The 12,375-nt window shown below is 39.8% G+C and overlaps 1 protein-coding gene across 5 annotated transcripts in view; it reads left to right on the top strand.

Moving 5' to 3' along the window:
- Positions 1 to 2,090: 2,090 nt before the first annotated feature.
- Positions 2,091 to 12,375, top strand: part of LOC118400925 (activating molecule in BECN1-regulated autophagy protein 1B-like) — a 36,981-nt gene continuing 26,696 nt past the window's right edge. Inside the window, exons 1-3 of one of the 5 annotated variants that reach the window (XM_052474638.1) lie at positions 2,091 to 2,438; positions 10,632 to 10,743; positions 11,779 to 12,006. In XM_052474638.1, the coding sequence (XP_052330598.1) occupies positions 10,714 to 10,743; positions 11,779 to 12,006 (258 nt within the window). In that variant the 5' untranslated portion in view covers positions 2,091 to 2,438; positions 10,632 to 10,713. Of the gene's footprint in view, positions 2,439 to 2,471; positions 3,007 to 10,631; positions 10,744 to 11,778; positions 12,007 to 12,375 lie in introns of those variants that run through there. The other 4 variants (XM_052474637.1, XM_035797952.2, XM_035797950.2 and 1 more) reach the window with 4 other exon arrangements.

Genomic DNA, 12,375 nt, shown 5'->3' on the forward strand with positions numbered 1-12,375 from the left:
ATGTGATGATCCGACCGCATTCTGTCCCCTATCAACACTTTTTGTGCCAGAGAGAATGACATAAGAAAGTAATCAAGATGACTTGGTTGATTAAGCCTCTGCCATTTATATCTAGGTCAGGGAATTTAAGCCTCCATATATCCACTAATTCCAATATATCCATGACATTCATGATTTCCTTAAGTGCCTGAAAGTGATAGTTTGTAGAGTGATTTCCTTTACTGACCATAGAGGTATTTAAAACTGTATTAAAATCACCCACCATAATAATAGTCTAGTGTTGCTTGTAGTGTTGATAAATTCTTATATATATTTTTAAAGCTTGGATCATCATTATTATATACCATATAGCCATATAGCTATATAGCCATATCTGTTTATTGTCCAATAACATATTTAAAATAATCCATCTATCTTGATGACCTGTTTGGACAATTTGCATATTTGGATCAAAATTACTGTTAATTAATATCATCACCCCTTTTTAATTTCTTTGCCCATGGGAGAAATAGTTATTTTTCCACAAAACTTCATCTAAAATTGTTGAATGAGTTTTCTGTAAACAATAGATATTATATTCCTTCTCTTTTAGCCTGGTAAATACTGATCGTCTTTTCTTGTTATCTGCTAAGCCATTACAATTGTAACTGGCTATACTTATTTCACAAATTATCATAATTAGACACATGTTTCAATTCTATTTATCATACTATATGTTTGTAAATGTATCATTAAAAAGGAACATGATGATTGAGGGTCTATATAGCTGTACCATGATATTTGCATTGCTACTAAGTAAACTTCCATTTGGTCCCTACTATTCCACCTGCGAAAACCCCTCCTCATCCCGAGTTCGGTTGTCATTCTAATGCCTGGAAGACCACCCCTGACCCCCCAGATCCCATGGCCCCAAAATGTTTGCAGATTTTACCTTTAGCTCAATTCAGGTAAGCATTATTTGCCCGTTGTTCATATTGTGTGTGTGTGCGTAAATTGCTTCTGTGTGTGTTTGTCTGTTTAGAATACGCCATATTGCTACGGCACTGATACTAACATTGAGTGGCTGCTTCCAATGTACTGACTCAACTCCAGCCACTTTAATAATGGAAAAAATTATGTAATAAATGCATCACTAGCCACTTTAAACAATGCCACTTCTTTATAATGTTTACATACCCTACATTACTCATCTCATACCATCTACTGCATCTTGCCTATGCTGTTCGGCCATCACTCATTCATATATTTTTATGTACATATTCTTATTCATTCCTTTACATTTGTGTGTATAAGGTAGTTGTTATGAAATTGTTAGGTTAGATTACTTGTTAGATATTACTGCATGGTTGGAACTAGAAGCACAATCATTTCGCTACACTCGCATTAACATCTGCTAACCATGTGTATGTGATAAATAACATTTGATTTGGATCTGTATAAGAGCACTGTTTTTTTGTAAGTGATAATGTGTTATTTGTTGTAACCAACCGTCTACAAAACTATTATACAGAAATCCAAAATAAATCTGTCAGCATAGACCTGTCTACAGCATAGTTTAGTAAACAATATGATTTCCCCAGATGTCTCTAAATGAAAATCATAAATCCTTGGGACCGCAAGGGGTGCACGTTTTTTTTGTTTGTTGCCATAGCACTACACACTGCACTGAATGGTGTAACAGGGGTCTAGACTAGAGGAACTAATTGCAATACATGAAATGCAGGCTAGAAAATACATTAAATGTATTTCAGTCATGTCTCTGTTTGAGCTGTCTTTTACATTGCCACTTATCTTTTGATAATAAAAATGGGTTGTGTGCCTATAAAGAAGTGTTTGCCTCTGGTAGTGTTCTTGAGCCAAAAGCGGCACTTATAGTCTCCAGAAATGACCTCATTGGACAGAAAGGGGGACTCCTCCACGCAGCCTCAGTAAAATACATTTATTTCAAATGTAATTTATATAAATAATAGTACAAATAAAAAAGTAGGTTTCTTTACATTAGGATGTTTGATAATTGACTGCAAATCAAGTCATTTGAGTAAAAATTATTAAATAAATAGAGGCACCGGCAAATAACAATCTCATTCATTTTTTAGCGCATCGGTTCACTCTTGTGTTCTTTGCGATCTGGGCTCTGCTCATGTGACTGTCTGTTTCCTAAACTGGGAAACAGTATACGGATAGCTAGTACAACGAATTAGCGCCATGCAAGAATTATGTTGAAATAGCTTTTCCAGAGGATATGAATGTAATCAATCGCAAGTATACTAGATTGTTATTTGTCAATCATATTGGTAAATGCATGAATGTGTCAAAGCTAAGTGTAGCCAGTACTCCCCGTACATTTGTGCTTGCTAGCGAATCAGCTAGCTAGTCTCAGCTAGCTTTAGTTGGTCCGCCTACGATGACAAATTTCAACAGAAATACAATAAATAAAGGTAGGCCATGGCCTCTAGACTTTTAGCAGATTGTTTGTTAGGTCTCATATGTGTATGTGTTAAAATACTTGTATAGCTAGGTAGTTATGCTAATATCCGGGACTGGCACTTAGGATTGCTAGCTACCCCCTCCTAGCTAACTATAGCAGCCTTTTTTGTATTGGCTATTTACCAAGTTTAGCGGGTTAACATTGCTAGTTAGCCGTTTTCCCTGGGTAGCCACACACGCAGAGTCTGACAAATTAGCTAACGGAAGTTATGAAAAAACATTTGCAATTCGCTGGGCTTCTGGTTGCTAGCTATCATTTTGAAAGGATTGGTTGTGTTTGTCCACCGAATATGACACGTAGTTTAGTTTTCTATCGAGTTAATATTTTCTTGCTAACTTTGTTTTTTCAACTACTTGGTTGATTAGCTGACCCTTTTCTAGCTCGTTGGTTAGCCCTAGTTGTTTCATAACCATGTATTGAGTTAGCTAACATTAGCAAGCTGACCGCAGCGGTTTTTACTTTCTATTACTTGGAGCACGGTCGTCAATAGCTCTCTAACGGAAGGTCCTCGGATGACGGTAGAGTTTATTTGTATTTTTTTATATATATATTTTTACCGATGGTCCCACTCTTTCCGAGCCAGCAAGGATGAAATATGCTGCTTTCTGGTGCTCCCGGTGGTTAGGGACCATCGTAAAAGTGCAATACCGGTGATTGCGTGTATGCATTTTTTTTTGTTGCAATCACATTTCTCTTCAGTGGGGTTTTAACAAAGGTTGGCATCCAATGTTTATGGTGCATTACCGCCACCAACTGTCCAAGGGTAAAACAAACAAACTCCATACAGTGATTGGGTGTGTAATCCAGATACACTTTTTTTTTTTTACAAAACTCTCTCCCATTTCTTCGATAGCTCCCTCCCCAGGCTCTTGGGCCTGAGAAGGTAGCACTGCTCACAACAGCAGTGATAACTCCTTGAAATCCATTAGTCCCAGGAACTGCTCGTCCACATCCACATTTATGTAAATCTTCCCTCCACTTTAGCTATGCCGTTGATCACCATTTCCATAAATATCAAAGTTCACCTTCTTTACACGTAATATCTCTGGCTCCTGCTGGTGGGAGGCCAACTCTGCAGCCTGCAGTGAATGCCTATCCAACTCCATGGAGTCCTTAGAAGAATCATTCATTCCCTCAACCATTTAGATCACCTCTGCATATGAAATGCTTGGGACGGCTCTGACTTTGTCAACTTCATTCTCTTTCGACCTCGACAGGCACTCTGAAGATTTCCACCACAGCTGCAACACTTTGCACGGTTTCTTCATTACATTCACCATGAACTTCTTTTCCACACCTTCCACCTGCAGACATTTTGTACATGTCCAAACATTCCACAGTACACAATTTACACTGCAAAATAAAAGCCTGGAAATAAAAGCTCTTACCAGGTTTACTCGGGTCGGGAGGGACTCCACAAAAAAACACAAGAATAAACACCTTTCTTGCCATCAACTCAAAAATTCATCCTAAGTGCATCAACCGCTCCATGAATACTCTTCAGCACTGATGCCTACTTCTTCCGAGACCCCGGAAATGAATGCCTTGACAGGTGCTCTTCTCCTTAGCTCAAAGCACAGCCATCCATTCGCCTGGGATTCTAAAACAAGCTTCTTCTGTTCAGCAGAAACACAAAAAAATCAAGGCCAACCCAATCCTCCTGACCGCCTTTATTTCCACTTCTCTTCACCATCTTGGATACTTCCAACGAATTTGTCAATTTGGGTCCCAACCCTCCCAGACTCCCAACAGATATGAGGTATTCTCAACACTAGGCATCTTCTTTCCCATCCCAACTTTGTTCCTTTCCCATTCTTCTTCATTTCCACCTCCTTCTAATTCATGTTCCACATCCTCCTTCATCCGTGTCTGTGCTCTCATCTTCTCCCGACGTGCTATTGGTTTCAGACATGTTCCTAACTTTTCCATCGGCCATGCTTCTTTCAGAGTTCGCTGCTTTCCCTGCATTCCATTCCTGAGGTTTAGCCCTATATGAAGATTATACACACTGCATAGGGCCCCCAGTCGCTGAAGGGCCCAGCATTTTTATTAGTTACCGCTAACTACTAAGGGTGATATATTTGAACCATTTAGAAGGATACTGTTCAAAAGCTTCCTATCAAGGTGAACTAGAGATGTAAAACCACAATGTGAAGTAACAAAAATTACTCTGGATACAATCAGTAACATGAAACAAATATCTCTGGAAGAAATAAAGACCCGCACACTGTCGAAAAATTGAATAGTTCCAAAATTGAGGCTTGAATGCAAAATAAGGATGTTCATTGAAACGCGATGCCCAAAGAAACACATTGTTTTCACTTTTTTTTATGCACCTTTTAGCACTATAATACATTTTTTGGAGACACCATGTTTCAATGAACATCCTTATTTTGGATTCAAGCCTCAATTTTGGATCTATTCCTTTTTTTGACAGTGTGTGGGTCTCTTTCTTCCAGTATTCTTATTTTGACTCCTACTCATCTGGAACAGTAGATCATTCAATAATATTCCTGGAAAATTTGGGGTAGGTGCAACATAAGACAAAAAAATGACAAGGGTTTGAGTGAGAGGACTAACTGGTGTCTCCAAGTGGCCACACACCAAGTGTGCCCAGTTCCTAATTAATTTCAATGCACTTTTGTGAGTCAAAGAAGAGTCTTCAACTATAAGGTGCTTTTATTAGTATTTTTTTATAATTTTTTTGTTCTCCTAGATGTGCCACTGAGGAACTAGAGCAAGCACACTTGTAGTTTCGTTTGGAACACAAACCTGAATCCCCGCAATTACACAATTACTGTTGTTTACATAATCCAACGGCCCATTATAAATAACAATCTGTTATCTGTCTTCTTGTTACAAATCATCAAACATAGTGATCATAAATGTTCACACCGTTTATGACATGTTTTATGATATGGGAATGTGAAGTGCACATTTGGATTCCCAGGTGTTTGGCTTGCTTGTATGACATCAAAGTGGTATTTATTATAATCCTCAACATCTCATCTTTCAAAATACAGTCCTCTTCATTTACAGTATTTCCCTCACTTACGGGTACAAGTGTAAAGGGTTAATTCACGTACTGATCAAATTTTAAATAGCTTCCAGTACAATTGACATATAAACCTAAAAACCACTTGATGTTGGGTTTCTGACCTTCCCCACCCATAGGTACGCCCATTAGAAATGCAACTTTTTTATTGAACTGATTTTGCATGAATATATACTGTGATGGGTCTAATTTTCAAAAGCTCACGATCCATATAAGCTACAGATCAACTTGATCTCTTATCAAAGTACATGTTTTTATTTTATTTTTAATCCTCCTGTTTGATTCGCCAGAAATATTTTTCATATTAGTGTTTTGGTTACTAATGCACATGTAGATCTTATTTTCTATAGTTAATATCCAGATGGTTTTGAAATCCAACACTGAAAATACTTTCCAATATTGTACATATTTATCATGTACAGTCACCTCAAAAAATACTATAACATTAATCATTTAAATACGAAACTATATTGTATGTTAAAAGAAATTGGTGATGTTATACTAAACAAAAACATGAACGCAACAATTTCAAGATTTTTCTGAGTTACAGTTAATGTAAAGAAATCGGTCAATTGAAATAAATTAATTAGGCCCTAATCTATGGATTTCACATGACTGGGCAGGGGTGAAGCCAGGGGTGGGCCTGGGAGGGCATAGGCCCAGGCACTTGGGAGACAAGCCCAGCCAAAAAAGCGATCCCACAGATGAAGAAGCCGGATGTAGAGGTCCTGGGTTGGCATGGTCTGCGGTTGTGAGGCCGGTTGGACGTACTGCCAAATTTAGTTTGAGGTGGCTTATGGTAGAGAAATTTACATTCAGTTCTTTGGAAAAATCTCTGGTGGACATTACTGCAGTCAGCATGTCAATTGCATGCCCCCTCAAACTTGAGACATCTGTGGCATTGTGTTACGTGACAAAACTGCACATTTTAGTGGCCTTTTATTTTTCCCCAGCACAAGATACACCTGTGTAATGATCATGCTGTTTAATCAGCTTCTTGTTATGCCACACCTGTCAGTTGGATGTATTATCTTGACAAAGGATGTAAACAAACTTGTGCACAACATTTGAGAAATATAATCTTTTTGTGCGTATGAAAAATCTCTGGGATCTTTTACTTCAGCTCATAAAAAATGGAACCAGCACTTGTTGTGTTTATATTTTTGTTCAGTGTATATTGTTTTATAGTAACACAATTGGACAGACAAAGATATTGTTTAAAAAGTAATATGAAAACATGTCAAGGTAAACAGCACCCCTGTTTTCGAATCTCCAGCAACCACCTACTGTAAAATATAGGGGTGGATCTTTGATGTTATGGGGCTATTTTGCTTCCACTGGTACTGGGCAACATGAACTTTACCAAGTACATGGACACACAGTTTGTAGTGCAAGTGGTGTCGTGTATTCGGGTTGCTTTTTAAACAACATATGGTGTGCACTTTGAGAAATCACCAGACTCTTCAAAGTCTGTTTTTGAGACTCATCACCATAGACTCATACTCGGCACAAATACATATATCACTGGCCCTTCAAATACAACCCCAGTTGTTCCATCTTGGATTGTAATTTACATCAGTCTAACCACAGAGAGAGTTGATGAAACACCACTTCTTGGAGTCCTGGAATACAATATTCCATAGCACAATGATCTGTGTTTGGACCCGATTTGGATGTCTGTCTTACTTGGAATTCCAATTAGGCCCACCGGTCATGGTTTTAAACTAATGTTGCGCCGCCTGCCAAGGATTGTGTATTCCCAATCGGACTCTTGTGTTGGTCATCTTTGTTTATAGGAAAATCTCCCGCCCCAGTGTTGGAAAAATGTTCCCCTTGTTTAAAATGCCTTGGGGCTTCAACCCCAAGGTTGATGTCCACGCCCACCCGGAAATCTAATTAGCATAATAATAACATATTCCTTAAAAATCCTTCATTTTAAGCTAGAGAGATCTGTTTTTTGTGTGGCACTCAATCCACTGCGTCCGCCTATGTAACACTTCTGTATTTGCGGTGAAAGAGCTAGAGTGGTGTTTGTCAGACAATGAGACATCCCGAAAATCGGTCTTTAGTGTCCGAATAGTTTGGCCTACAAACTATGACCCTTCTATGGAAAGATGACTCTCAAACACAGTGGTGTTCTCCGTTTTGCTCCATGACCCCACAAGCGTCTTGTGACTCGTCTGCAGTTTGTACAGCCGGTCTGCCAACTTCTGTCAGTAGCGTCTGAACATTTTGGGCTACACCCTAATATGACCCCTCTGTGTAAAGGTGAGACTGTTTTTCTCTAGGACGCCCACGGGCCTCACAAGACTCGAATGAAGGTCCCGCGGTACCAGTTGAACAAAATGAATGGAGGTACAGTGGGGCAAAAAAGTATTTAGTCAGCCACCAATTGTGCAAGTTCTCCCACTTAAAAATATGAGAGAGGCCTGTAATTTTCATCATAGGTACACTTCAACTATGACATACAAAATGAGAAGAAAACAATCCAGAAAATCACATTGTGTGATTTTAATGAATTTATTTGCAAATGATGGTGTAAAATAAGTTTTTGGTCACCTACAAACAAGCAAGATTTCTGGCTCTCACAGACCTGTAACTTCTTCTGTAAGAGGCTCCTCTGTCCTCCACTCGTTACCTGTATTAATGGCACCTGTTTGAACTTGTTATCAGTATAAAAGACACCTGTCCACAATCTCAAACAGTCACACTCCAAACTCCACTATGGCCAAGACCAAAGAGCTGTCAAAGGACACCAGAAACAAAATTGTAGACCTGCACCAGGCTGGGAAGACTGAATCTGCAATAGGTAAGCAGCTTGGTTTGAAGAAATCAACTGTGGGAGCAATTCTTAGGAAATGAGAAGACATACAAGACCACTGATAATCTCCCTCGATCTGGGGCTCCATGCAAGATCTCACCCCGTGGGGTCAAAATGATCACAAGAACGGTGAGCAAAAATTCCAGAACCACACGGGGGGACCTAGTGAATGACCTGCAGAGAGCTGGGACCAAAGTAACAAAGCCTACCATCAGTAACACACTACGCCGCCAGGGACTCAAATCCTGCAGTGCCAGACGTGCCCCCCTGCTTAAGCCAGTACATGTCCAGGCCAGTCTAAAGTTAGCTAGAGAGCATTTGGATGATCCAGAAGAAGATTGGGAGAATGTCATATGGTCAAATGAAACCAAAATATAACTTTTTGGTAATAACTCGTCGTGTTTGGAGGACAAAGAATGCTGAGTTGCATCCAAAGAACACCATACCTACTGTGAAGCATGGGGGTGGAAACATCATGCTTTGGGGCTGTTTTTCTGCAAAGGGACCAGGACGACTGATCCGTGTAAAGGAAAGAATGAATGGGGCCATGTATCGTGAGATTTTGAGTGAAAACCTCCTTCCATCAGCAAGGGCATTGAAGATGAAACGTGGCTGGGTCTTTCAGCATGACAATGATCCCAAACACACCGCCCGGGCAACGAAGGGGTGGCTTTGTAAGAAGCATTTCAAGGTCCTGGAGTGGCCTAGCCAGTCTCCAGATCTCAACCCCATAGAAAATCTGTGGAGGGAGTTGAAAGTCCGTGTTGCCCAGCAACAGCCCCAAAACATCACTGCTCTAGAGGAGATCTGCATGGAGGAATGGGCTAAAATACCAGCAACAGTGTGTGAAAACCTTGTGAAGATTTACAGAAAACATTTGACCTCTGTCATTGCCAACAAAGGGTATATAACAAAGTATTGAGATAAACTTTTGTTATTGACCAAATACTTATTTTCCACCATAATTTGCAAGTAAATTAATAAAAAAATCCTACAATGTGATTTTCTGGATTTTTAAATTATTTTTGTCTGTCATAGTTGAAGTGTACCTATGATGAAAATTACAGGCCTCTCTCATCTTTTTAAGTGGGAGAACTTGCACAACTGGTGGCTGACTAAATACTTTTTTGCCCCACTGTATATATGGAGACTGTTTAGTGCCCAAAATAAGGTCTTAAAAATAAAAACTTTCTTCTACAGTTGAAGTCGTAAGTTTACATACACCTTAGCCAAATACATTTAAACTCAGTTTTTCACAATTCCTGACATTAATAATAATCCTAGTAAAAACTCCCTGTCTTAGGTCAGTTAGGATCACCACTTTATTTTAAGAATGGAAAATGTCAGAATAATAGTAGAGAGAATGAGCTTTTATTTCTTTCACCACATTCCCAGTGGGTCATAAGTTTACATACACTCAAGTAGTACTTGGTAGCATTGCCTTTACATTGTTTAACTTGGGTAAAATGTTTTGGGTAGCCTTCCACCGGCTTCCCACAAAAAGTTGGGTAAATTTTGGCCCATTCCTTCTGACAGAGCTGGTGTAACTGAGTCAGGTTTGTAGGCCTCCTTGCTCGCACACGCCTTTTCAATTCTGCCCACACATTTTCTATAGGATTGAGGTCAGGGCTTTGTGATGGCCACTCAAATACTTTGATTTTGTTGTCCTTAAGCCGTTTTGCCACAACTTTGGAAGTATGCTTGGGGTCATTGTCCTTTTGGAAGACCCATTTGCGATCGACCAAACTTTGTAACTTCCTGACTGATGTCTTGATATGTTGCTTCAATATATCCACATAATTTTCCTCTCATGATGCCATGTATTTTGTGAAGTGCACCATTCCCTCCTGCAGTAAAGCACCCCCACAACATGATGCTGCCACCCCCGTGCTTCACGGTTGGGATTTTGTTCTTCAGCTTGCAAGCCTCCCCCTTTTCCCTCCAAACATAATGATGGTCATTATGGCCAAACAGTTCTATTTTTGCAGTTGCACACTGTAGTCTGGCTTTTCTATGGCTGTTTTGGAGCAGTGGCTTCTTCCTTGCTGAGCGGGCCTTTCAGGTTATGTCGGTATAGGATATAGATACTTTTGTACCTGTTTCCTCCAGCATCTTCACAAGGTCATTTGCTGTTGTTCTGGGATTGATTTGCACTTTTCTCACCAAAGTACGTTCATCTCTAGGAGACAGAAAACGTCTCCTTCCTGAGCGGTATGACGACTGCGTGGTCCCATGGTGTTTATACTTGTGTACTATTGTTTGTACAGATGCTCCCTTGGATGAACCAGACTTGTGGAGGTCTACAATTTTTTTCTGAAGTCTTGGCTGATTTCTTTTGATTTTCCCTTGATGTCATGCAAAGAGGCACAGAGTTTGAAGGTAGGCCTTGAAATACATCCACAGGTACACCTCCAATTAACTCAAATGATGTCACTTAGGCTACCGGAAGCTTCTAAAGCCATGACATCATTTTCTGGAATTTTCCAAGCTGTTTAATGGCACAGTCAACTTAGTGTATGTAAACTTCTGACCCACTGGAACCGTGAATTATAAGTGAAATAATCTGTTTTAACAAGTTTTAATGACTCCAACCTCGGTGTATGTAAACTTCATCTCTCAGATATAGGATAAACACTTCAGAACAAACTTCCTTTGTATTTTTTTGGGGGGGGACTATGTTATTCCATGTAGTGATTATGTTATTCAATTTGTTTGAATGGGCTAACAGCGGTAAGGCCCAAATAATTATTCATCAAATAATTTTTCATGTTATTTTGATACTTCAAGGGGTCTTAAAATTCAAATAGCAAGATTATCCTCGCTGTGACATTCCTAAAACATTTCCATATAGCTTAGTATTACCCCATCCCCCGGCTTAGATGGGGTTTAGACTCTTATGGGTTAAGGGAGTGCTAAAGCTGTACTGTTTTCGCATTGGCAGTGGTGTTTTGCCAATTTGGAACCAAAACATGACAAAATTGTAAAACAGCGCACCGTTTAGGCAACCTTCCAGATGTGAGGTTTTAGCTTTGGCTGCATGTGTATGCTAGCCAGAGAGCTGCAAACTTGCATGTTTTTATTTAAGGACACAATATTTTAGTACTGATCTCCTAAATAGTTCCAATGCACTCATTGGGGAATGCTGCCTCTAGCTGTCAGTTTACATAATGGGCTATCTTCGCCAATCATGCTACTAATAAAGTTCAGGCCTAGAACTGCCCCCTCACATCACACAACACCCTCATGATCTTCAATGTGGTCCTCTGTCAAACTCTCATTTTCTGTTACTTTTCAATAAAGTAAACTACTAGGCAACCCTCTTTTTTTCCTTCTCTTTCCCTGTGCAAAACCTATGCCTGCACACACACAACAACTAACTACGATCTCCTTCTTGGCACTCTCTTCCCTCCCCAGCCTCTGCATGGCGAGCTAGCAGCAGCAGAAGTGACTCTCCTTAGAGCAGGCAGAGAGCAGTGGTGTGGCCCCGGCCTGTACAGGAGGAGAACCATGGCCTCTAGTCATCAAAGGAACTCTGTGCGAATCCTGTCCACCCGGGAGCGCGGCTCGCAGGCCTTTGGCTCCCAGCGCCTCCTGCAGCAGATGGTGGAGGAGAAGGTCCGCTGGATGAAATGGCAGAGTCAGGTAACAGCCGAGGACGACCCATTATCCCAGTAGAGATATGTCAAAACTGCTTTGGTTTCAACTAGGGCTGGGCAATATGGCCAAAATATTATATCACAGTATTTTTTAAACATTGGACAGTAAATGATGGTATTTAAAAAAAAGTTTTTAAAAAGTTTTTGAATAATAAAAGTTCTACATTTGCTTTATGAGTAGTGAGTGATCCTAGGGTGGCAACTCACACACATTCTAAGTGATTTCTCCATTCTGATTGTTTTATACTGTTCAATTCAACTTCAACTAAAATACATTTCAGCACTTTTATCATTTCTGCCATTCCTGCACTCAATTTACAGTGGTGGAAAAAGTACCCAATTGTCATACTTGAGT

This window comes from Oncorhynchus keta, chromosome 22, assembly GCF_023373465.1.
Source record: "Oncorhynchus keta strain PuntledgeMale-10-30-2019 chromosome 22, Oket_V2, whole genome shotgun sequence".
NCBI lineage: Eukaryota > Metazoa > Chordata > Actinopteri > Salmoniformes > Salmonidae > Oncorhynchus > Oncorhynchus keta.